Source organism: Salmo trutta, chromosome 16, assembly GCF_901001165.1.
Source record: "Salmo trutta chromosome 16, fSalTru1.1, whole genome shotgun sequence".
NCBI classification, from domain to species: Eukaryota; Metazoa; Chordata; class Actinopteri; order Salmoniformes; family Salmonidae; genus Salmo; species Salmo trutta.
The window spans coordinates 18,276,882-18,302,806 of NC_042972.1; the positions used below are offsets into that span (position 1 = coordinate 18,276,882).

At 42.1% G+C, this 25,925-nt stretch overlaps 3 protein-coding genes and 1 long non-coding RNA gene across 14 annotated transcripts in view; 2 read left to right on the plus strand and 2 right to left on the minus strand.

Annotated features, from left to right (window-relative positions):
• Window positions 1-7,361, minus strand: part of rhobtb3 (Rho related BTB domain containing 3) — a 46,841-nt gene extending 39,480 nt beyond the window's left edge. The window contains exon 1 of one of the 2 annotated variants that reach the window (XM_029693260.1): window positions 21-517. In XM_029693260.1, coding sequence (XP_029549120.1) covers window positions 21-22 — 2 coding nt within the window. In that variant the 5' untranslated portion in view covers window positions 23-517. Of the gene's footprint in view, window positions 1-20; window positions 518-7,278 lie in introns of those variants that run through there. The other variant, XM_029693262.1, reaches the window with a different exon arrangement.
• Window positions 7,362-7,377: 16 nt separating this feature from the next.
• LOC115150207 (uncharacterized) lies at window positions 7,378-10,406 on the plus strand. Its single transcript, XR_003867070.1, has 4 exons — window positions 7,378-7,655; window positions 9,279-9,340; window positions 9,430-9,515; window positions 9,812-10,406. It is a non-coding gene; the product is annotated as an uncharacterized LOC115150207 (long non-coding RNA).
• A 962-nt stretch (window positions 10,407-11,368) lies between these two features.
• On the minus strand, window positions 11,369-20,054 carry LOC115150210 (Rieske domain-containing protein-like). Of its 5 annotated transcripts, XM_029693278.1 has the most exons (5): window positions 19,975-20,054; window positions 13,347-13,534; window positions 12,396-12,430; window positions 12,119-12,155; window positions 11,369-11,845 (listed from the first exon to the last, which is right to left on the minus strand). In XM_029693278.1, exons 1-5 carry the CDS (start codon window positions 20,028-20,030, stop codon window positions 11,838-11,840), a joined length of 324 nt encoding a protein of 107 aa, XP_029549138.1. In that variant the 5' UTR covers window positions 20,031-20,054; the 3' UTR covers window positions 11,369-11,837. The 5 variants fall into 5 exon arrangements, with proteins under 5 accessions (XP_029549138.1, XP_029549133.1, XP_029549134.1 ...); XM_029693273.1 differs by lacking the exon at window positions 12,119-12,155; XM_029693274.1 differs by lacking the exons at window positions 12,119-12,155; window positions 19,975-20,054 and adding an exon at window positions 19,361-19,435.
• nudt2 (nudix (nucleoside diphosphate linked moiety X)-type motif 2) lies at window positions 19,404-24,324 on the plus strand. Of its 6 annotated transcripts, none has more exons than XM_029693267.1 (3): window positions 19,404-19,582; window positions 22,347-22,479; window positions 22,993-24,324. In XM_029693267.1, the coding sequence occupies exons 1-3, from the start codon at window positions 19,574-19,576 to the stop codon at window positions 23,313-23,315; spliced, it is 465 nt and encodes a 154-aa protein (XP_029549127.1). In that variant the 5' UTR covers window positions 19,404-19,573; the 3' UTR covers window positions 23,316-24,324. The 6 variants fall into 6 exon arrangements, with proteins under 6 accessions (XP_029549127.1, XP_029549128.1, XP_029549130.1 ...); XM_029693268.1 differs by having other exon boundaries at window positions 22,350-22,479; XM_029693270.1 differs by lacking the exon at window positions 19,404-19,582 and adding an exon at window positions 20,029-20,161.
• The last annotated feature ends 1,601 nt before the right edge of the window (window positions 24,325-25,925 follow it).

A 25,925-nucleotide genomic window follows, 5' to 3' on the forward strand; every position in this document is an offset into this window, starting at 1 on the left:
AGGTACAGAGAGCAACTTACATGGTCACCACGGTTTTCCGCTGGTCAATGCCTCTAAAAACACGTTATCCCCGGATGCGTTTTCACATGAGACCGCAGTGAAAGGCTTTTCCGCAATGAGTCTCTGGTACAGGGACGCTAATCCCTCATCGGTGGCTCGCTCACCGCGATCACGTTTGTATTGTTGTATTTCCTTCTCGTTGTTCATTCATAAAGCAAAACCTCCTACAGTTTACGGTAATGTCCTGTCCGCATAGAGACGCTGCGTCCAGGCATGCAAGAATGTAAACACCGCTTGGATCTAGCCGGCGACATGGACTACCAATGCGCTAAAAAAAAGAAACAAGTTGTAAATCGGTAAGAAAAAAATGAAAATAAAAAACTAGGCGGAGAAAGCAGAACCTGAGGCTTGTACCACGGCTCGATCCAATGAAAATTGACGTCACCTTATAAAACAAAGTCCCCTGAGAAGATGAAGAAAAGTGGGGAGATAATGTACAGAGAGAGAGGGGGAGGGAGAAGGGGGAAAGACTGGAAAAGAGCAACAGACCTTCTGGAGAGTGGACTCGCCTGACTCAGCAACAAACACTAGACACACACAGTACATACACACACGCCAACAGCAGCACACGTCCACAAATGACGCGCAGCCCAAATTGCATTGTTATGTCCACTCTTTACGCGGCCCTCTCAACACACCCACTGTTTTCTCCATAGTCTGTATGAAAAAAAACTCGCCCGTTCTTTGACCTAATCTTATTTATTCCAGTTGATAATAATGATTGCAAGTGATTGGGTTTGACAACATGGTCTTTGATTTGCATTATTCAGTAGCTGTGAACACAAATAAATCCAACAACAGAAGCTAAATTAGGAGGGATTATAGTCAAAACATGTCACTTCGACAAAGTGACAAACATTGGACCGCTTTATTCTCACTATAATAATATAGTGATTGCAAGATAATTGTCTATTCCAACATGGCGCCTCTCAGCAATCTATGATCATGTATAATGAATGAGGCTCATTTACTCTCCCAATCAATGTATGGAATTGACTTGCAATTCTTGAAGTCGTGACATGATCGCCAATAGGGCCTATACACCAAGACACCATGGCACACCGAGACACTGTGCCTTATGCAATGATAATGACATGATAATGGTATGGTAATTGCATGATAACGGTGTGATAATGTCGTGATAATGAAGCAATGTTGAAACTGGCATATATGCTAATTAAGCTTGAGTCATGGAATAATTGGTGTTAATTGATTGATGCAGTGTGATACTGTAGTATCTGTAGTTATTACAGATCCCCATTGGCAGCAGCTGCTCTTCCTGGGGTCCAGCAAAATGAAGGCAGATTCTACCATTTTTAAAACATTACAGTTCATTCACAGGTTTCACAACACAATGTTTGCCCTCAGGCCCCTACTCCATCACTACCACATATCTACAATACAAAATCCATGTGTACGTGTGTATAGTGTGTATGTTAAAGTGTGTGTGTATGCATGTGGCTGGGCCTATGTTTGTGTAGCTCCACCGTCCCCACTGTTCCATAAGGTGTATTTTTATCTGTTTTTTAAATCAAATTTTTCTGCTTGCATCAGTTACTTGATGTGGAATAGAGTTCCATGTACTCATGGCTCTATGTAGTACTGTGCCCATCCCATAGTCTGTTCTGGACTTGGGGACTGTGAAGAGACCTCTTGTGGCATGTCTTGTAGGGTATGCATGGGTGTCCGAGCTGTGTGCCAGTAGTTCAAACAGACAGCTCGGTGCGCTTAACATGTCAATACCTCTCACTTTTAATGAGTTATGTGCAGTAGGTAGAGTCACCTTTGGACAAAGGTTCCAGGATCTTAATGGGGTTGTTCCCTCAGGGGGACAGACATGAAGACAAATCAAATTTGATTTGTCACATGCGCTGAATACAACCTTACCGTGAAATGCTTACAAGCCCTTAACCAACAATGCAGTTCAAGAAATAGAGTTAAGAAAATATTTACTAAATAAACTAAAGTAAAAAATGTAATACAATAAAATAACAGTAACGAGGCTATATACAGGGGGTACCGGTACCGAGTCAGTGTGCAGGGGTACAGGTTAGTCGAGGTAATTTGTACATGTAGGTAGGGGTAAAGTGACTATGCATAGATAATAAACAGCAAGTAGCCGCAGTGTAATGTAAATAGTCCGGGTGGCCATTTGATTAATTGCTCAGCAGTCTAATGGCTTGGGGGTAGCCATTAGGCCTATATGTAACAGGGATTGTTCGGTGAACCACGCTCATGTGAAGAGTATCTTGCATAAATGAGACCTGAAGATTTGCGTTGACACCCAGAGCTAATTTGCTCAGCGGGCTAACACTGTCCGAACCCAGGGTCACATTGGTGTTCTGACTTGGATGGATCTCTGTTAGGAACAAGAGGTCAAAGCGAGGGGTGAAGTGTAATGCAGGTGTTTCAGCTTGCGTGATGAGTAGCCTTTAGCTTAGTGGGCTAACACAGTCTTCTGCATAGAAGAACAGGGTTCAAACAGTTGGTGAACTCAGACCTGCACTATGACTGACATAGCGAATCATGTTTTCTATTTTATATTCATGCCTTCAAAAGAAACAGTCGCAAACTTTGCACTGGAATGCTTACCAAATGTGCCCTTGACTGGAACCAAATAAAGCCTAAAAGCCTATTAACCTATCTTTCCATGACATGACTCTCCTAAAAATAACATCTAGAATTCAACATTGTTTGATTGTACATGCCTACGTTTGTGACTTGTATAACCATATTATAATATTTAATTTCTTAGTTATTATTGTGCTCAGCTTTATGTTACCTTGGGCATTTGTCATGTCTTGATGCAATGCAATGCGTCACATAAGGGCTTGTGGCTCTATTCGCGTGCATTGGAGGTTACTGCAGGTCAGCAGAAGAAAACAGGATCATTCACGCACGAGAGCATATTAATATGCCCCCCACACAAATTCCCGGACCACTGACTTCTGCTATTCAAAGGGTGATAGAGTACAACTAGGCCGATCACTCTCAACTCAAAGCATAATAATGCTCCTTTGTGGTGAGAAATTGGCTGATAATATGTAGATTTGATTTTCAAAGGAACAATTTTATTTTCTTCTAAATAGTACCAGATAGGGGTTCTTTGTCTTGTAACCATAGCAGAACTCTTTTTGGTGCTGCAGTATATAGAACCGTTTTTTTAAGGTTCAATAAAGAACCATGCTCATAAGGTTCTAAATGGAACCTGTATGGTGCTATAAATAATCCTTTCTTAAGGTTCCACAAAGAAACATTAAAAATGTTATATATAGCACCAAAACAGGCTTTCACTATGGTTACAAACATTTTGGGATATACAGAACCCTTTTTATAGTACTTTATATAACCTTTATGGAGAAGGGTTCTATAAATAACCTTTTTCAATCTCAAAGATTCTTTGTAGATCCTTTTGAAGAAGCATACAGGGTTTTCTATTCTGGACAGTCATATTATATTGTTAAAATTCCATAGGAGGTATTATTGTGTTAAGGTGAATCAGGTGAGCTACCTCTGGAACAGCTGGGGATCCCTGAGGAGGTAATTGAGAGCCACTGACTGATTTAGTCAACCGTTCACAATTGACACAATTCCATTCACTGGTCATAGTCATACATAATATGTCATGGCATAACACAACAGATTAGATCAACCGGAATGAGCTATGAGTAAACCACGCTCCAAAACATTCTAATGAGCCGCCTACCCGACATTTGAATGATCACAAAAAGTTAAAAAACCCTTTGGTGAACTGCAAAGCACCATTGAAGAGCTCAAAGGGTTAATTGAGGCATTATGGTTCCACATTGAACCATCACCCTTCCCAAAGAAACCCAGATTTTTTTGTGTGTACTGTCACCTCTTTAGTTTGAATTTGAAATCGCATTGCATTATCCTATAGACTATAGCCTGGCATTGCACTATTCTTTAGGCTATAGCCTGTCAGGGAAATGGAAGCCTGGTGTCTTAATCACATCATAGGGCCATTTATTTGGGCTTGAAACTACACTGAACTAAAATATACAGTACCAGTCAAAAGTTTGGACACACCTACTCATTCAAGGGTTTTTCTTTATTTTGACTATTTTCTACATTGTAGAATAATAGTGAAGACATAAAAACTATGAAATAGCACATATGGAATCATGTACTAACCAAAAAAGTGTTAAACAAATCAAAATATATTCTTCAAAGTAGCCACCCTTTGCCTTGATGACAGCATTCTCTCAACCAGCTTCTTAAGGTAGTCGCCTGGAATGCATTTCAATTACCAGGTGTCCCTTGTTAAAAGTTCATGTGTGGAATTTCTTTCCTTCTTAATGTGTTTCAGCCAATCAGTTGTGTTTTGACAAGGTAGGGGTGGTGTACAGAAGATAGCCCTATTTGGTAAAAGACCAAGTCCATATTATGGCAAGAACAGCTCAAATAAGCAAAGAGAAACAACAGTCCATCATTACTTTAAGACATGGTCAATCAATCCGGAAAAATTAAAGAACTGAAAGTTTCTTCAAGTACAGTCGCAAAAACCATAAAGCACTATGATGAAACTAGCTCTCATGAGGACTGCCACAGCTAAGGAAGCACCAGAGTTACCTCTGCAGCAGAGGATAGGTTCATTAGAGTTAATTGCACCTCAGATTGCAGCCCAAATAAATGCATCACATAGTTTAAGTAACAGACACATCTCAACATCAACTATTCAAAGGAGACTGCGTGAATCAGGCCTTCATGGTTGAATTGCTGCAAAGAAACCACGACTAAAGGACACCAATAAGAAGAGGAGACTTGTTTGGGCCAAGAAACACGAGCAATGGACATAAGACCGGTGGAGATCTGATGAGTCTAAATTTGAGATTTTTGGTTCCAACCGCCATGTCTTTGTGAGACACAGAGTAGGTGAACAGATGATCTCCACATGGCAGCATTCGCGCAAAACTGAAAGCGTGAACCACCGCATTTAACCATGGAAAGGTGACTGGGAATATGGCCAAATACAAACAGTGTACTTATTCCCTCCTCTGTCCCCACGTTTCAAGATGGCCACCATTGTTCCTGTACCCAAGAAGGCAAAGGTAACTGAACTAAATTACTATCGCCCCGTAGCACTCACTTCTGTCATCATGAAGTGCTTTGAGAGGCTAGTCAAGGATCATATCACCTCCACCTTACCTTTCACCCTAGACCCACTTCAATTTGCTTACCGCCCCAATAGGTCAACAAACGATGCAATTGCCATCACACTGCACACTGCCCTATCCCATCTGGACAAGAGGAATACCTATGTAAGAATGCTGTTCATTGACTATAGCTCAGCATTCAACACCCTCCATGCTCATCATTAACTTCTATGGGCTAGGTGACACAGCCAGTGAAATATCAGGGCGGCAAATTCAAAAACAACAAAATGTTATAATTCAACTTTCTCAAACATACAACTATTTTACACCATTTTAATGATACACTTCTCCTTGATGTAACCACATTTTAGATTATGTTAGGAGAGAACATAGACAAAAATAATCACACAGCCATTTTCCAAGCAAGGACATGTGTCAATAAAACCCAAAACACAGCTAAATGAAGCACTAACCTTTGACGATCTTCATCAGATGACACTCCTAGGACATTATGTTACACAATACATGTATGTTTTGTTCGATAAAGTTCATATTTATATCCAAAAATAGCATTTTACATTGGCACGTGATGTTCAGAAAATGTATTCCCACCAAAACGTCCGGTGAATGTGCACGTCAATTTACAAAAATACTTCATAAACGTTGACAAAATATATAACAATTATTTAAAGAATTATAGATGGACTACTCCTGGATGCAACCGCTGTGTCAGATTTTAAAATAGCTTTAAGGAGAAAGCACATTTTTCAATATTCTGAGTACATAGCTCAGCCATCACGGCGAGCCATTCAGACACCCGCCAAGTTCGGGGCAACCTAAACTCAGAATTAGTATTAGAAATATTCTATTACCTTTGCTGATCTTCGTCAGAATGCACTCCCAGGACTGCTACTTCCCCAAGAAATGTTGTTTCTGTTCCAAATAATCCATATTTATGTCCAAATACCTCTGTTTTGTTCGTGCGTACAGATCACTTATCCAAAGGCATAACGCGCGAGCGCGGAAGCAGAGACGAAAAGTCAAAATGTTCCATTACCGTACTTAGAAGCATGTCAAACGCTGTTTAAAATCAATCTTTTGTAGAAGAACTACAATTGTAGAAGAACTACAATTCTCAGACTTTCCACTTCCTGCTTGGATTCTTCTCAGGTTTTTGCCTGCCATGGGAGTTCTGTTATACTCACAGACACCATTCAAACAGTTTTAGAAACTTCAGAGTGTTTTCTATCCAAATCTACTAATAATATGCATATTCTAGTTTCTGGGACAGAGTAGTAACCTGTTTAAATTGGGTACGTTTTTCATCTGGCCGTGAAAATACTGCCCCCTAGCCCAGACAGGTTAAGCTTGAGGCCCTGGGTCTCAACCCCACCCTGTGCAAGTGGGTCCTAGGAAACAACATCTCCACTTCACTGATCCTCAATACTGGGGCCCCACAAGGGTGCGTGCTCAGCCTCCTCCTGTACTCCCTGTTCACCCATTACTGCGTGGCCATGCACTCCTCCAACTCAATCATCAAGTTTGCAGACGACACAACAGTAGTAGGCTTGGGGGCGCTGGTGAGCAGCAACATGTGAAGACGCATTTTCTCGGTGCTCCGATCAAGGGCGAACAATTTACTTTTAATACTTGACCAACATCTCCCCCACCGTGCTAATTTTGTAACATTTAATTTGGAATCGAACCCAATTTACTAATCAGGCTTTTTTTCGGACATTTTTGGCCTTTTAATCGTAAAATGTCGAGACAACAACGGCCGCGAGCCACAAAAGAGCAAGTCTCTGCTGAAGTCTCGGGCTCACCTGACACGGACTCTGATCCCCCCGACCTAGCCATGGTAATGGCGGCTATCATTAAATCTGAACAGACTGCTGGCTAAGGTGGAGTCACTATCCACTGACCTATCCACACAAATAGCTATTCTCGCCACCGAGGTCAACATAAAGATCGACTCTGTTAAGGATTCGAGACATGACATCCGTCTGAATAGCCTGGAAGATGGCGCAAATATTTACTCCGACAAAGTGGTGACACTGGAATAGCAAGTCACCCGGCTATCATCAGATGTCATCAAACTCACTTCCAAGGTTGAGGACCTCGAGAACAGACAGCGCCGGGGGAACGGTCACATTTTCGGCATGAGAGAGGGACTCGAGACCGTAGGCGGAATGCGGCCTAGCCTGTCCATAGCTAAACTTTTACAGGAAAGTCTAGGCCTCGATTACGCCCCCACCCTTGACCATGCGCACAGAAGCATACAGTCCGCACTGAAGAATGGGGAGCTGTCCAGACCCATAGTAGTTAAATGCCACTATCTTCAGGAGAAGGAGGATGTCTTCCGTAAGGCAGCGCAAGCGGCTCCATCACCCACGACGGTAATCAAAGCCAAAAAGATAATCAAGGACAACAACCACCCAAGCCACTGCCTGTTCACCCCGCTATTATCCAGAAATCAAGGTCAGTACAGGTGCATCAAAGCTTGGACCGAGAGACTGAAAAACAGCTTCTATCTCAAGGCCATCAGACTGTTAAACAGCCATCACTAACACAGAGAGGCTGCTGCCTACATACAGACTTGAAATCGTTGGCCACTTTATTTAATGGATCACTAGTCACTTTAATAATGCCATTTTAATAATGTTTACATATCTTGCATTACTCATCTCATATGTACACTACCATTCAAAAGTTTGGGGTCACTTAGAAATGTTCTTTTTTTATTGAAAGAAAAGCACATTAAGAAAAGATTAAGATGGGCAAAAGAACACAGACACTGGGCAGAGGAACTCTGTGTTCTTTTGCCCATCTTAATCTTTTCTTTTTATTGGCCAGTCTGAGATATGGCTTTTTCTTTGCAACTCTGCCTAGAAGGCCAGCATCCTGGAGTCGCCTCTTCACTGTTGACGTTGAGACTGGTGTTTTGCGGGTACTATTTAATGAAGCTGCCAGTTGTCTGGTTTGAGAAACGGACGCCCTACACAAGTCCGTGTAGGGCGTCTGTTTCTCAAACCAGACACTCTAACGTACTTGTCCCTTTGCTCAGTTGCAGGAATGTTCAACAGAGCTGTTGCCAGATAATTGAATGTTTGTTTCTCTACCATAAGCTGCCTCCAACGTCATTTTAGAGAATTTTGCAGTATTTCTGTCTGTAATAAAGCCCTTTTGTGGTGAAAAATCTCATTCTGATTGGCTGGGCCTGACTCTGCAGGGGTTAGGTCCCCCTCCCCAGTGGGTGGCTGCGCCCCTGCCCAGTCATGTGAAATCCAAAGATTAGGGCCTAAGGAATTTATTTCAATTGACTGATTACCCTCTATGAACTGTAATTGAGTAAAATCTTAGAAATTGTTGCGTTTATATTTTTGTTCAGTATAGATTGCCAAGAAACATCATGCTGCCAGGAGGCCTGCAACAGCAGTTTACTAGCCCCAGGCACAAACATTCAGTAGCCTACCATGGACAGTGCCTTGATCAGTGCGAACTAAAATAACATCACCATGACCATGCAACAATGGGTGGGGCTTGGGCTGTAGGAAGCTTGGCCTGCTGACAGACTCTGCCATGGTTTTGCTATTGTTCCCATTCCCCTGACAATTTGAATTGTGAAATAAATAGGCAAAAAAATCTATTGCAATACTGCTATTGGACTCTTTTTGGTTGGCCCATCCCACTACTAAACATGAGTAGACCTACACATTGCGTAGGTCCACTATGACATCTAGATGGACGTCATCTCTTTATGTTATGTGCGTTGTTTTTCTATTTCGCTGTTTTTCTTCTTCTGGTGTTGAACACCCGGGACACATGCAAGGTTAGAACATGTAGGATGTTTCATATAAATATCATATGGTTATGTCCATGTCACAATTCTTTCCCCCATGTTTTTGGTTCACATTTCATCTCATTAGAAAGTTTTTCTTGTAATTTATATATTTTTCTTAAATAAATATCTTGGGGATAATGTTAATTTGCTGCTTAGGATATAATAATGGTTCATTTAATCTTGTAGGCAACCTATTCGCAGTTTAAAGTTAAAATTGCAGTATAGGTCTATATGGATAAAATATTTTGGTATTATTGCAGGTCATCAATGCAGCAGCTGGGTTGGTTTTGCGGCAACCTGCTGAAAGCGTTCTCAGAGAGAGGTAACCGACACAGGTCTATTGGCTATCCTTTCTAGACCCAAATGTACCATATTAACCTATATTGCAATAATATACTTGCCTTATTATAGCCCAGGTGTTGCAGCGGATCGTCATCAATGTGTTTGACGAGGTCAAAGAGGAATGGTCCAGAGACAACACATCCAACCCCTCCCAGGTGACTATAGCCTAGGCCTACCCATATTTCTGAAATTATAGCAATGATATAAACATCTCAACAGCCAAGCGGTCAAATTAACTTGGACTAGGTAGGGCCTATACAATGTTACACGAGTTCTTCTCAATAGGTCTGTTTATTTCAACCGTACAGAAACCTTTAGCCTACTCTAGAAACAAGGGTGCTTCACCTACCAAAAATAGGCTAACCTGAGTAAATGGGATAAAACACTTAACGTATTTTGGTGACACACAAGGACTGAACTTCAGTTGTTAACCCCCTCACGGCAAAATTAGCTTTCCCAGAGGTCATGCGCGGCCAACCTCGGGCGCAGGAGTGAGCCGGGGACCATGTTGGCTTTTCCAGCAGCTGGAAGTGCGGGGATGCACCAAGCATCTCAGCTAACCCCAGCGCTGCCGTGAGGGAGAGCATGGGACCGGTCTCACATCTCCCATGTCGACCAAGGACTGATGAGTTGACTGCGCGCTACCGCAGCCTGTGGAGAGAAACATCATCCCGTGACCGCCTCATGCAGTCCAATCATAACATCGACATGAAAAACAATTCAATCCCAAGACGTGTGTTGTTATTTTTTTTTTTGGTCAATGGTTTATATTAGGTTAGAGAACCACTTCAGGGGGGGTTTGAATCAATGGCCTAGTTTTCCTTTCCACACATTCAATTTAATGGTAACAATATCAATATGTACCTATTCCTAAGAACGAGAGAGGGGATTTCAATCATTCAGTTTAATGGTAACAATATCAATATGTACCTATTCCTGAGAACGAGAGAGGGGATTTCAACGCTGCTGTAAAGGACTGAATACACATTTTATGTGGGCCTACTTACTTACCCATCCTCATTGGAATATAAAGCCATTAGATTATAGGCTGCTACAGATGTAGGATCTTAATTGTATCGCCCTGTTGTTGCAGGAAACATCCTGCACAGCAGTAAATACAAACTTGTAGTGTCTTCAAGGTTTTAAAAAAGCTTATAAAATTAGTAATTTCCACTTTAAAAAGTCAAACTTGATTTGCCCAAACTAAAAATGTATCAATCCATGCAAAAAGTATCATTATAATCCACACACTAATTCATATTTCCTGTTGCTGAGGGATTATTTTCCTGCTGTGAGTAACTGCTTAAATTAAGATTCTACATCTGTACACATCTAAACCAGAGGAAAACAAGCCATCAGCACTCATTTTATTATCTGAACCACAGGAGTCTTGTGCTTTTCAGGCAGAGGAAGCCGCTGAGGGGAGGACGGCTCATAACATAGGCACAGACACATGCATATGCACACACACACACACGTACGATTTTGTATTGTAGATATGTGGTAGTGGTGGAGTAGGGGCCTGAGGGCACACAGTGTGTTGTGAAATCTATGAATGTATTGTAATGTTTTTAAAATTGTATAACTGCCTTAATTTTGCTGGACCCCAGGAAGAGTAGTGCTGCCTTGGCAGGGACTAATGGGGATCCTTAATAAATATAAATAATAATGGACATTTGATAATGAAATACAATAATAATTCACATTTGACTTGTAGCTCCTTCTCAAGTCGGATGAGTTAAATCTACCTGGAAACACAGGAAGTTGGTGGTACCTTAATTGGGGAGGGCAGGCTCATGATAATGGCCGGAACGGAGCAAATGGAATGGCATCAAACACATGGAAACCGCTCCAGCCATTATTACGAGCCTGCCCTCCCAAATTAAGGTGCCACCAACCTCCTGTGTTTCCAGGTAGACTTAACTCATCCAACTTGAGAAGGAGCTACAAGTCAAATGTTCAACAAAAAAAACAGAAACCCCTACCCCACACATTAAGGACAGAGACATGTAGTTAGTCGTTTTTAGTTCAGTCAAATCCTGCCTTTAGCATTTTTATGTCAGTGATCTGATTTGCCACTTACGCATCTGGACATGAATCAAATGTCAAAGGTCGGGGTTGCCATAAATACTTCATCCCCATTTGAATACAAGTAAACTTCAGGAAAACCCCCAACTGTATATTAATAGTTTGACGTGGCATCCTCTCCAGGCCTCCTTCCCTCTTTCACCTTCCCTTCAGATCAGTGCAGATGAGAAAGCGAGGAGAGGAAGCAACTTTAGACTATTGACATGCAGCCAATCAGGAGGTTGTGGCCTTAGATTTCGGTCACCGTGTGGATTCTTTGCTTGATGCCCTTGGAGTACCACCTTGGTGTCGGCACAGGGTCATAGGGGTTGGTGGCCCTATAGATGCTCTCCCCCTTGGCGAGAGAGATCTTGAACTTGTGCTTTGGACACACAATGCACAGTTTGCCGTCAAATTCCTGCAAGAAGAACCAAATTAAGACGATAAGGTCTTTATCAATTTAGATTGAGCGTATATGTACAGAGGAAAATATATGTCGCTAGCAGAGGAGGCTGATGGGAGGAGCTATAGGAGGACGGGCTCATTGTAATGTCTGGAATGGAATTAATAGAACAGTATCAAACATATTGAAACCATATGTTTGGCTCCTTTCCATTCATTCAATTCCAGCCATTATAATGAGACAGTCTTCCTATAGCTCCTCCCACCAGCCTCCTCTGGTCACTAGTACCTTGTTTCCAACCAAGGTGCATGAATAAAGGAGCAAACTGAAAATGTGAAAGATATGCAACAATGTTATATTTATTTACGATAGAAACCAATGATTTATTTGCTGACACTGTTAAAAACCCAGCACACGACACAAACACCGACAGGCACAGGCACACTAGGCACCCTGGAGCAGTTTGGGGTTTGTGTGCCTTGCTCAAGGGCACCACGACTGTAGGTGGCACCTGAGATATTGATTACAACAAAGATTAAATAGATTACAATACTAGGTAATTTACCTCTATGTCTCCATTTTGCAATGGTCCTCCAGCATCTGTCCAAAGAGGAGAAGATCAGAGTATTGCAGAATAAGCAAACAGTTTATGGCACTGTAACCATACCGATGTTATGTGGGAAAATGTCCCATAGATAGTGACGTAAATCTACCACAGTGGTCGAGAGATGCTCCCCAAGAGCATTTATTTAATTACAGTAGATTGATAGCACTTTATTATTATTTATTTATTTTTAACCCCTTTTTCTCCCAAATTTCGTGATATCAAATTAGTAGTTAGTGTCTTATCTCATTGCTGCAACTCCCGTACAGACTTGGGTGAGGCGAAAGTCGAGAGCCACGAGTCCTCCGAAACACGACCCTGTCAAGCCGCACTGCTTCTTAACACATTGCTTGCTTAACCTTGGAAGCCAGCCGCACCAATGTGTCGGAAGAAACACCTGACGACTGCACTCAGCTTGCATGCGCCCGGCCCGCCACAAGGAGTCGCTAGAGCACGATGGGACAAGGAAATCCCAGCTGGCCAAACCCTCCCCTAACACGGACAGCGCTGGGCCAATTGTGCGCCGCCTCATGGGTCTCCCGGAGGCCCTGATTGATACCACTTTTGACATATATAACAGCTACTGAAGATTATGCAGAATGCATCTTCAAAGCTAGCTCGAGTCACAGATCTGTTTGCTGTCTTGCCCAACTCTGATGTCATTGTCACACCAAACAAAAGCCCTGTTAACACCTTGCACAATATGTGTTTTTTGTGATCTGATCAAGATGATCAGGATGTGGAATTAGAGACAAGTGGAAGTGGAGTTGCTGGGTGGGGGATAGAATGATGGTCCAAGATAAAAGTATTCTAAAAATTAAGTCAAAATAAAACATAACAAAAAGTAAGTTTGAATGACGGCACAAACAGATCTGGTACTCAGGCACATGAAGGAGCAGTTATTCTACTCACGGTAGCAGTGGAAGTCCAGAGCGTAGAATATCTCCTGGTGACAGAGCACAAGTATGTCCCGGCCCTCCACGGTCCTGAACGACCGCTTGGCTTTTATCAGGTCCTCCTTCTTGCCCACAAAGTGTGAACCTGTTGCAGGCTCTTGTCTTTCTTCCCTCTCCTCCATGGATATGCTGATATTCCAAACACTGCTTACATAGTGTAGAAAAACATGTGAGATTTTTAGCATAGCTTTCAACTGTCCTAACAGAGTTAAAAAAGTTCAATATTTAATGGTGTGTACATAAATGGTAACAAAATGCTTTGGCCTAAAAGGCAGATGCAATACATAAAGTATTTGATTTCTCACATCTTCAAAACATGAATTACAAAGTGATGACTTTGTGACTAATATGTTGTGTCTGTGAGTATGTCCATATAATTTAAGTGACAGTGTAGAAAATCTCTCATGGCTACTTGATGGATTCTGACCCTTAAGTGTTTGATGTATTACAGAGCGGAATAATGAGCATATCAGTTCAAGTTGAGTAATTTCTGAGAGCACATAAATAGTAAGAGCAGCAGGAGTCTGTGCCACATGTCCAATACCCTCTGGCAAAACCATGCCATGTACTAAGCTGCATATTTCCTGTTGCAAAAATATGAATCACCTGATGCATTCTAAATAATATAGGCCTATTTATAGTGGCTTCAGAAAGTATTAACACCCCTTGACTTTTTCTACATTTTGTTGTGAATTTAAAATGTATTAAATTTAGATTTTGTGTCACTGAGCTACACACAATACCCCATAATGTCAAAGTGGAATTATGTTTTTAGAAGTGTTTACAAATTAATAAAAAATTAAAAGCTGAATAAGTATTCTACTTAATAGAACAAGTATTCTTAATACTTAGAATAAGGTTATATAATATATAGAATAAGGTTATGGCAAGTCTAAATAAGTTCAGGAGTAAAAACATGCTTAACAAGTCACATAATAAGTTGCATGGACTCACTCTGTGTGCACTAATAGTGTTTAACATGATTTTAAAATGACTTCCCCATCTCTGTAGCCCACACATACCATTATCTGTAAGGTCCCTCAGTCAAGCAATGAATTTCAAGCACAGATTCCACCACAAAGACCAGTGAGGTTTTCAATGGTTCGCAAAGAAGAGCACCTATTTGTAGATGGTTGAAAAAAACAGACATTGAATATCCTTTTGAGCATGGTGCAGTTATTAATTACACTTTGGATGGTTTATCAGTACACCCTGTCACTACAAAGATACAGGCATCCTTCCTAACTCACTTGCAGGAGAGGAAGGAAACCACTCAGGGATTTCACGAGGCCAATGGTGATTGGGTATGCTTGTCATCGGCAAGGACTAGGGAGTTTTTTAGGATAAAAAGAAACGGAATAGAGCTAAGCACAGGTAAAATCCTTCCTTGCAAAAAAGTCCTTCAGGAATCTTGCTGGATTGTTTTCCTGAAGGACTACCGGCATGATTCTGACAGGATCCTGCAGGATTCCTGCAAGGATTGTCCAATAGGAAAGTGGCCCCAAAAATCCTGTGCGATATCCTGCAGGACTTCTTATTCTTGCAGTATATATATATTTATATATAATATACTGCTCAAAAAAATAAAGGGAACACTTAAACAACACATCCTAGATCTGAATGAAAGAAATAATCTTATTAAATACTTTTTTCTTTACATAGTTGAATGTGCTGACAACAAAATCACACAAAAATAATCAATGGAAATCCAATTTATCAAAATCAAAATCAAATCAAATTTATTTATATAGCCCTTCGTACATCAGCTGAAATCTCAAAGTGCTGTACAGAAACCCAGCCTAAAACCCCAAACAGCAAGCAATGCATGTGAAAGAAGCACGGTGGCTGGGAAAAACTCCCTAGGAAAAACTCCTGAGAAAGGCCAAAAACCTAGGAAGAAACCTAGAGAGGAACCAGGCTATGAGGGGTGGCCAGTCCTCTTCTGGCTGTGCCGGGTGGATATTATAACAGAACATGGTCAAGATGTTAAAATGTTCGTAAATGACCAGCATGGTCAAATAATAATAATCATAGTAATTGTCGAGGGTGCAACAAGCACGTCCGGTGAAACAGGTCAGGGTTCCGTAGCCGCAGGCAGAACAGTTGAAACTGGAGCAGCAGCATGGCCAGGTGGACTGGGGACAGCAAGGAGTCATCATGCCAGGTAGTCCTGAGGCATGGTCCTAGGGCTCAGGTCCTCCGAGAGAAAGAAAGAGAGAAGAGAGAATTAGAGAGAGCATATTTACATTCACACAGGACACCGGATAAGACAAGAGAATACTCCAGATGTAACAGACTGACCCTAGTTCCCCGACACATAAACTACTGCAGCATAAATACTGGAGGCTGAGACAGGAGGGATCAGAAGACACTGTGGCCCCATCCGATGATACCCCCGGACAGGGCCAAACAGGCAGGATATAACCCCACCCACTTTGCCAAAGCACAGCCCCCACACCACTAGAGGGATATCTACAACCACCAACTTACCGTCCGAAGACAAGGCCGAGTATAGCCCACAAAGATCTCCGCCACGGCACAACCCAGGGGGGGGGCGCCAACCCAGACAGGAAGACCACGTCAGTGGCTCAACCTACTCAAGTGACGCACCCCTCCCATGGACGGCATGGAAGAACACCAGTAAGTCAGTGACTCAGCCCCTGTAAAAGGGTTAGAGGCAGAGAATCCCAGTGGGAAGAGGGGAACCGACAAGGCAGAGACAGCAAGGGCGGTTCGTTGCTCCAGCCTTTCCGTTCACCTTCACACTCCTGGGCCAGACTATACTTAATCATAGGACCTACTGAAGAGATAAGTCTTCAGTAAAGACTTAAAGGTTGAGACTGAGTCTGCGTCTCTCACATGGGTAGGCAGACCATTCCATAAAAATGGAGCTCTATAGGAGAAAGCCCTACCTCCAGCCGTTTGCTTAGAAATTCTAGGGACAATTAGGAGGCCTGCGTCTTGTGACCGTAGCGTACGTGTAGGTATGTACGGCAGGACCAAATCGGAAAGATAGGTAGGAGCAAGCCCATGTAATGCTTTGTAGGTTAGCAGTAAAACCTTGAAATCAGCCCTTGCCTTAACAGGAAGCCAGTGTAGGGAGGCTAGCACTGGAGTAATATGATCAAATTTTTTGGTTCTAGTCAGGATTCTAGCAGCCGTATTTAGCACTAACTGAAGTTTGTTTAGTGCTTTATCCGGGTAGCCGGAAAGTAGAGCATTGCAGTAGTCGAGCCTAGAAGTAACAAAAGCATGGATTAATTTTTCTGCGTCATTTTTGGACAGAAAGTTTCTGATTTTTGCAATGTTACGTAGATGGAAAAAAGCTGTCCTTGAAGCAGTCTTGATATGTTCTTCAAAAGAGAGATCAGGGTCCAGAGTAACGCCGAGGTCCTTCACAGTTTTATTTGAGACGACTGTACAACCATCCAGATTAATTGTCAGATTCAACAGAAGATCTCTTTGTTTCTTGGGACCTAGGACAAGCATCTCTGTTTTGTCCGAGTTTAAAAGTAGAAAATTTGCAGCCATCCACTTCCTTATGTCTGAAACACAGGCTTCTAGCGAGGGCAATTTTGGGGCTTCACCATGTTTCATTGAAATGTACAGCTGTGTGTCGTCCGCATAGCAGTGAAATTTAACATTATGTTTTCGAATAACATCCCCAAGAGGTAAAATATATAGTGAAAACAATAGTGGTCCTAGAACAGAACCTTGAGGAACACCGAAATTTACAATTGATTTGTCAGAGGACGAACCATTCACAGAGACAAACATATCTTTCTGACAGATAAGATCTAAACCAGGCCAGAACTTGTCCGTGTAGACCAATTTGGGTTTCCAATCTCTCCAAAAGAATGTGGTGATCGATGGTATCAAAAGCGGCACTAAGATCTAGGAGCATGGGGACAGATGCAGAGCCTCGGTCTGACGTCATTAAAAGTTATCAACCCATGGAGGTCTGGATTTGGAGTCACACTCAAAATGAAAGTGGAAAACCACACTACAGGCTGATCCAACTTTGATGTAATGTCCTTTAAACAAGTCAAAATGAGGCTCAGTAGTGTGTGTGGCCTCCACGTGCCTGTATGACCTCCCTACAACGCCTGGGCATGCTCCTGATGAGGTGGCGGATGGTCTCCTGAGGGATCTCCTCCCAGACCTGGACTAAAGCATCCGCCAACTCCTGGACAGTCTGTGATGCAACGTGGCGTTGGTGGATGGAGCGAGACATGATGTCCCAGATGTGCTCAATTGAATTCAGGTCTGGGGAACGGGCGGGCCAGTCCATAGCATCAATGCCTTCCTCTTGCAGGAACTGCTGACACACTCCAGCCACATGAGGTCTAGCATTGTCTTGCATTAGGAGGAACCCAGGGCCAACCGCACCAGCATATGGTCTCACAAGGGGTCTGAGGATCTCATCTCGGTACCTAATGGTAGTCAGGCTACCTCTGGCGAGCACATGGAGGGCTGTGCGGCCCCCCATAGAAATGCCACCCTACACCATGACTGACCCACCGCCAAACCGGTCATGCTGGAGGATGTTGTAGGCAGCAGAACGTTCTCCACGGTGGCTCCAGACTCTGTCACGTCTGTCACGTGCTCAGTGTGAATCTGCTTTCATCTGTGAAGAGCACAGGGCGCAAGTGGCGAATTTGCCAATCTTGGTGTTCTCTAGCAAATGCCAAACGTCCTGCACGGTGTTGGGCTGTAAGCACAACCCCCACCTGTGGACGTCGGGCCCTCATTCCACCCTCATGGGTGGTATGAGGTCTGTTTCTGACCGTTTGAGCAGACACATGCACATTTGTGGCCTGCTGGAGGTCATTTTGCAGGGCTCTGGCAGTGCTCCTCCTGCTCCTCCTTGCAAAAAGGCGGAGGTAGCGGTCCTGCTGCTGGGTTGTTGCCCTCCTACGGCCTCCTCCACAGAACCACTCCTTTATTGGGGGTGTCTTGCTTATTGCCTATAATTTCCACCTGTTGTCTATTCCATTTGCACAACAGCATGTGAAATTTATTGTCAATCAGTGTTGCTTCCTAAGTGGACAGTTTGATTTCACAGAAGTGTGATTGACTTGGAGTTACATTGTGTTGTTTAAGTGTTCCCTTTATTTTTTTGAGCAGTATATATATATATATATATATATATATATATATATATATATATATATATATATATATATATATATTCTGCAGGATTCTTGTAGGACCTTTTTGTAAGGGCTAGAGGAAAACTTGGTTCAGTCCTTACAAAACATCCTGTGCAATATCCTGCAGGACTTCCTATTCCTGCAGTATATATATTCTGCAGGATTCCTGTAGGACTTTTTTGTAAGGGTTAGAGGAAAACTTGGTTCAGTCTGCTTTCCAACAGACACTGTGAGACAAATTCAACTTTCAGCAAGACAATTACCTAAAACACAAGTCCAAATATGCACTGGAGTTGCTTAGCAAGACTACATTGAATGTTCCTGAGTGGCCTAGTTACAGTTTTGACTTAAATAAGCTTTAAAATGTATGGCAAGACTTGAAAATGGCTGTCTAGCGATGATCAACTTGACATAGATGGAATCATTTTGTTAAAAAAAATGGATAAATATTGTACAATCTAGGTTACCCAGAAAGACTCACAGCTGTAATCGCTGCCAAAGGTGATTCTATTTTTACATAAATAAAGAATGTAATATATACATTTATTCCACTTTGACTACAGAGTATTTTGTGATTGTTGATTAAAAAAAATACTATTAAATCCAAGTAAAGGGGTATGAATACTTTCTGAAGTTTTCAGGCCCATAATCATTTGACCCATAGAAGAGGCATTTTATTTTAAAACAAGATTGTTTAAATTTTTTAAAAACGACCCCTCCTCCTCTCTCCATCACTCTCTACTCACTTTTCTCTTTAATAAAGTAAAAACACATTTCCATTTTTTTTTTAAATTATGTCATAGTGTTTTCGTTTTACCTTGGTAGCAGCTTGTTCTCCTCTCTTACTGAAGTTGTAATGAACTGATTTTAGACGCACCCAGTGGCCTGGTCTAATAAGGAGGTACCATGTCGTTATCTTGTCCCACCGACCCATTTCAGCTGGTCATATCTACCCATCTCACTCTCCCGAGTGGGCACGTTGTTTTTTTTGGATCTCTAACACAAGGTGGATATTCGCAGACAGACTAGAATGTTTGATGTAAGACCATTTTTTTAATACATCAAATGTTATCAGTATTATTTAGTAAATTGTTTAATTGTTATCAGTCATTGCATGAATTCCGTGATAGCCTGCTAAAGATATCATAATACAAATAACATCTTAACTATCAACACGTTAACTATGTTAAGCCTTTGAGATATGCGCTGCCATTTTTGTTGTTTTTAATTAATGACGTTTATTTATGTTTTTTTATCCAACGCAATGATAACATGCCCTTTTTCCTCGAAAATACGTAATGTCCCGATTCCAAAGCTATACGATATTACAGCAAACAAGTTAATTATCTCACATCTCTGAAAATATTTGTAATGTTGTACTTCTTGTTCACAAAATTAATGTTTGGTTTTTGAGCTAGCTACCATTCACACCTTGAAGGAAAGCTCCCCTTGTCCCCAAATTGCCCAAAATGCAACGCGCGGCCCATTGACGACGCATGGGCAACGTACACAATGTGCGTTATCCAATGCAATTTCCAATTTCCTCAAAAGTATCTCTGGACATTCAGCCTACTTTCTCGCTATCCTCGAGTTGAAGTTCCGATTTAATGTGGTTAAGGTAAGGGTTTAGAGTTAGGCGTCCCAGGAATAGCACGAACTATTCAGCCAATGGGAACGCGAAATTAGAATGAGGAAAGCTACGTTCAAGAGTGTCTGAAATCAAGAAATGTTCATCAACACCCGCGCTTCTTACAAGTATTTATGATGTAACTTGAGTAATTGCACAGTAAGTCAGTGTAGTGAATGATATAACTTATTTCAGAAACATGATAGACTAGTGTGAGACCAAGCTAGCGAGCAATGGACAAAATTCAATTTTTCCCAGCGACAATTTTTTCAAGATAATATGTCATGCTAACGCTAGTTTACCATGTTCAGTGTTAACCGTTTACGGTTATGGCGAGAAGATGTGGAATTATTGTATTGCGTTGTCTATGCTTATTAGGGGGCATTGCTAAAATCCTGTAAATGTAGTTATATAGCTTGCTGCATTTTAGAGTGGCTACTGTATGTACAGTAACCACGAACTCAGGCTAGTTTCAGTAGCCAATGATTCAACAACATAGTCGTTCAAATCAATGTGTGCTCTACTAGGCCTAGTACAGCCCACCCTAATTGTTAAATAACAAAATCATTGGAGTGTCATGTAGTATGTCATCATGGAGTTAATGTTTGAGTGATCATAAATGCATTTGTGAATGTACCGTGCATTCGGAAAGTATTCAGACCCCTTCACTTTTTCCTAATTTTGTTACGTTACAGCCATATTCTAAAATTGATTTAATTATTATTTTTCCTCATCAATCTACACACAATAATAACAGGTTTTTAGAAATTTTTGCAATTGTATTAAAAATAACAAATAAATACCTTTTCAGACCCTTTGCTATGAGACTCGAAATTGAGCTCAGGTGCATCCTGTTTCCATTGATCATCCTTGATGTTTCTACAACTTGATTGTAGTCCACCTGTGGCAAGGCACAAACCTGTCTATATAAGGTCCCACAGTTGACAGTGCATGTTAGAGCGAAAACCAAGCCTTGGGGTCGAAGGAATTGTCCATAGAGCACTGAGACAGGATTGTGTCGAGGTACAGATCTGGGGTAGGGTACCAAAAAAATGTCTGCAGTGGCCTCTATCATTCTTAAATGGAAGAAGTTTGGAACCACCAAGACTCTTCCGAGAGCTGGCCGCCCGGCCAAACTGAGCAATCAGGGGAGAAGGGCCTTGGTCAGGGAGGTGACCAAGAACCCGATGGTCACTCTGACAGAGCTCCAGAGTTTCTCTGTGGAGATGGGAGAACCTTCCAGAAGGACAACCATCTCTGCAGCACTTCACCAATCAGGCCTTTATGGTAGTGTGGCCAGACAGAAGCCACTCCTCAGTAAAAAGCACATGACTGCCCGCTTGGAGTTTTCCAACAGGCACCTAAAGGACTCAGACCATGAGAAACAAGATTCTCTGGTCTGATAAAACCAATATTGAACTCTTTGGCCTGAATGCCAAGCATCACATCTGGAGGAAACCAGGCACCGCTCGTCACCTGGCCAATACAATCCCTACGGTGAAGCATGGTGGTGGTAGCATCATGCTGTGGGGATGTTTTTCAGGGACTGGGAGACCAGTCAGGATCGAGAGAAAGATGAACGGAGCAAAGTACAAAGAGGTCCTTGATGAAAACCTGTTCCAGAGTGTTCAGGACCTCAGACTGGGGTGAAGGTTCTCCTTCCAACAGGACAATGACCCTAAGCACACAGCCAAGACACTGTAGGAGCGGCTTCGGGCCAAGTCTCGGAATGTCCTTGAGTGGCCAAGCCAGAGCCCGGACTTGAACTTGATCGAACATCCCCGGAGAGACCCGAAAATAGCTGTGCAGCGACGCTCCCCATTCAACTTGACAGAGCTTGAGAGGATCTGCAGAGAAAAATGGGAGAAACTCCCCAACTACTGCTGTGCCAAGCTTGTAGTGTCATACCCAAGAAGACTGGAGGCTGTAATCGCTGCCAAAGCTGCTTCAACAAAGTACTGAGTAAAGGGTCTGAAAATGTTGTTTTTTTTAAAATGCATTTGCAAACATTTCTAAAAATATGTTTTTGCCTTGTCATTATGGGGTATTGTAGATTAATGAGGGGAAAAAAACAATTTCATCCATTTTAGAATAAGGCTGTAAAAATGTGGAAAAGGTGAAGGGATCTTAATGCTTTCCTCATGCACTGAGGGTAATGACTATTTCTGTGCTTCAGCAGGTGATGGCCTTGCGTGCGTGTGGATTCATTGTGTTTCGTCAGCTGGCACAGTCTTCACCTCCCCCTGACAACATTGAGTACCTCCTCCTACAGACTTCATATGGCAAGCACCACTGGACCCCACCCAAAGGTATGGTGCATATCAGTGGCATATTAGTGTTCATACCCTTTCGGCCTGTTATAACAGGCATAATATCACTCTTATGAGGGTCATAAGGGTCTATTGACAGCAGGCTACATATTTTAGTAGCTAACACTTTACTTGAGGTGTAGCCTACTGTCAATAGTCCCCTTGTGAGTTTTATAAGCATGACATTACGCCTGTTAAAACAGACCTGAAGTATGAAAATAAACATGCCATTCATGGCATCTGACCCATGTCATGTTTTGTGACACATGTTCTCTAATGTGCAGAATAAGGTGTAGAATACATGCTCTATTCTAGCTTGCACTATCTTTGGTCCCATACCAAATCGTGAAACACACCATTACCTTTTGTTATGTCATTAGGGCACACTGTAGCAAAACATTTTGCAACAGAAAACAAAAAGGTTCAGATTGATCAAGGCCAAGAAGTCCCTCCCTGTTTGTCTGTTTTCTTTTGTTTGGTGCCTAATGAACACAACCCTGTGCTGGTCTCTAGGCCACGTAGACCCTGGGGAAGATGATCTCACCACCGCTCTGAGGGAGACGCAGGAGGAAGCAGGGCTGGGGGAGGAGCATCTGCAGGTGGTGGATGGCTTTCTCCAGGAGCTGCACTACGAGGTGAGAGGGCGGCCCAAGACGGTTCTGTACTGGCTCGCGGAGCTGAGGGACCCCAAGATGGCCGTCACGTTGTCGAAGGAGCACCAGGACTACCGCTGGGCCAAGCTGGAGGAGGCCTGCTCCCTGGCCCAGCATAAAGACCTACAGGACACCCTGAGGGCAGCACAGCAACACCTAGACACAGAGCAAGGGAAACATTAATACACTACTACACACAATGCTGTGCTAGGAATTGTGAAGAGCAAGCTGCAAAAGCAAGTCTCTAGCTTTAAAAAAAGTGTTTGTAACCTCATCCCCAGGCTATTGGTCACAGATGCGCGAGACTAGTGTCTGTGGGACTGCACAGCCTTAATAATTAATGGAACAGAAAGTGTGAATCTAAAGTGAGTTATAATTCCTAATTCTATGGTGGTAATTTGGTCTGAGCAAGTCATTGAACCCCTGTGTCACATACTTATACCCCCAAGGAACTGCCACCAAACTAAGGGTCAGAAAAGGATAATCTCTGTACTTGGGAACCAGTGGCCAAATCATTCAATAGACACTTAAGTGTTTTATGTGTTAACATTGTGTGATGACCAATAACCTTTTTTGTCTTGCACTTTAAACAAGATTAAAAACCACCCCTTAAATATGGACCTTTCAGTATGCAACTTCAGCATTGACTCACTGGTCTTTCACCCTTACTCCTGAGATATTTAGGGAAAATATACAGTAATATGATTTTGATTTATGATCACAATGAGTGTGGAAATCTATACACAACTATGTGATAGTTAATTGGACAAGGCAACTACTGCTGAGATTTGCACACTCACCTTGACTGTACTGCAACACATCACCACTAGGGGGAGACAAAAATAAGTAGAATTTCACAGGAGGTGCACCAATTCATTCTCTGGTCAGCCAGGGCACAATTCAACCAATGGCTCATTTCATGCTTGAGAAACCAGATGGAGGTACTTTTGACAATAATGAATCTAGATTCATATTTCGGGTAAAATGAGCAGCCTAACATCCAATGGGGACTCATGCACCCCTGTTGTAAACATATTCAGGAAAAGCCCCAGAGCATTCACCCAATTCAAGTCCTCAGACCTACCAGTTCCAATGGCTTCCTAAACAAGTTCCCGTGAATGCAAAAGGACATGGTTAAATTCACCTGAAGTAAATTCTGTTAAACTGTGTGTCCTTTTAAAGTTGCAGTAAACTCATTGTGGCATTTTATTTTTTTCCTACACCAGAACTTTCACTCTTTCCATAATCGCATAGCCTAACAGCTCATAAAACTTTCATTAGGAATTGCATTAAAATGGTGGGAGGGGAGGGAAGGAGGGAGAAGGAAACAGAGAGAAAGCTTGAGACCGGGACTGGCTATGTGTACATAACTAATGTTGCCTAACAATGATTGAACCAGGAAAGAAAATAATTCTTAATTTCCCCCTTTTTCCAAGTCCAAAGATTGAAACCTGAACACATTTTTAAGAGTTTTTCCCCCCTGCTTTTCAGTGCAAGCCAAACAAAGAAACATCTGATCCTCAGGTGAGAGAGAATGTGATTTTGGGTAATGAAAGGAGAAAGGATGTCTAAGTGAACAAAAATAACTACTGTAGAAAAAAGGTATTGTCCACTGACTGTTCGATGATTGCGCTTTACATTTAGATTTTAGTTACAGAAAAAATGCTTTGACGGGTTAGATTTGTGAGGGTTAGATTTCGACTCAGGAATCAGTTTTTTGCCAACCCATCCCACTTCAGGGTTCATGCAGCGTCAGGTCAGGATACCCTTCAACCCTCTGTGAAGAACTAAGTAATATCCTGACTGCATAATCATAGAAAGGGCTACATACTCTGAACAATGCAGATGTAAGAGTGCATTTTGTGCTGCCCCGAACAGGGATCGAACTAGTAACCTTCTATACAACACCACTTGTAAATCAAAGCCAACCATTTTAGGCAACAGAGCAAGAGATAATCCGGTCACTCTATGCTCAACCGTTGCCTTTAGATCTCATGGTGAAGGTCACTGATTTACTCCAGCCAACATGCTACTGGCGAGTTTCACATCCACTACAGACTGTTTTGTTCTAACCAATATTATTCATATAAAGTTCATGTTTAACTCAGGATGGCAGAAATCCACATCCAAGGAACTGCAATGAGGTAGGAGTGAAACCAGCCTGTCTCATAGATTAGACGTAACAAAGTAAATGTAAATCCGGGAAACTCAAATTACTATGATATGCTACGTTTGGTATGGTTACATAATACAGATGATTGGGGCAAAAACTTAAGTAGCTACTTTGCGACTACTTAGCATGTTAACTAACCCTTTTAGCTAACCCTTCCCCTAAACCTACCCTTAACCCTTAGCCTAGATAACGTTAGCCAGCTAGCTAACATTAGCCACCTAGCCAGAATTCGTAACATATTGTAAGTTTTGCAAATTTGTAAGATAAAAAGGAATGTGTGATGGACATCCACAAATTAATACACGCCATTCAAAGCATAACATATACTAAATGGAGTGTCTCGACTTTACGTACAGAACAATACAAAATTCTTTGAGACCAGGATGGTGAAGAATATTTATCGCATGGGGCTTTCCCTTATTCGCCTGATGCAAATTAATCAAAACTTCCTCCAGCCTTGCGATCTCAAGGATCCTGTTGAAAACCTATTTAAAGCAGCCAGTCAAGATTCAGCTCTAGTCTACTCTACAAACTGGTATCAGCATCTGAACTTTCTCAGTGGAATAGTCTTCATGCAGGTGATGATGATGAGGGTGATTATGCCAACGCATCTCTCTGCT

Excerpts from the sequence above, each read along its gene's own strand:
- nudt2 (XM_029693267.1), top strand. Across the intron at positions 22,480-22,992 it reads CCACTGGACCCCACCCAAAG|GCCACGTAGACCCTGGGGAA; the intron begins GTATGGTGCATA and ends GCTGGTCTCTAG.
- LOC115150210 (XM_029693273.1), bottom strand. The coding sequence starts at position 20,030 with ATGGGCCGCGCGTTGCATTTTGGGCAATTTGGGGACAAGGGGAGCTTT. Across the intron at positions 13,535-19,974 it reads AAGGGGAGCTTTCCTTCAAG|TGTTTGGAATATCAGCATAT; the intron begins GTGTGAATGGTA and ends CTATGTAAGCAG. Across the intron at positions 11,846-12,395 it reads TGCAAAATGGAGACATAGAG|GAATTTGACGGCAAACTGTG; the intron begins GTAAATTACCTA and ends TTCTTCTTGCAG.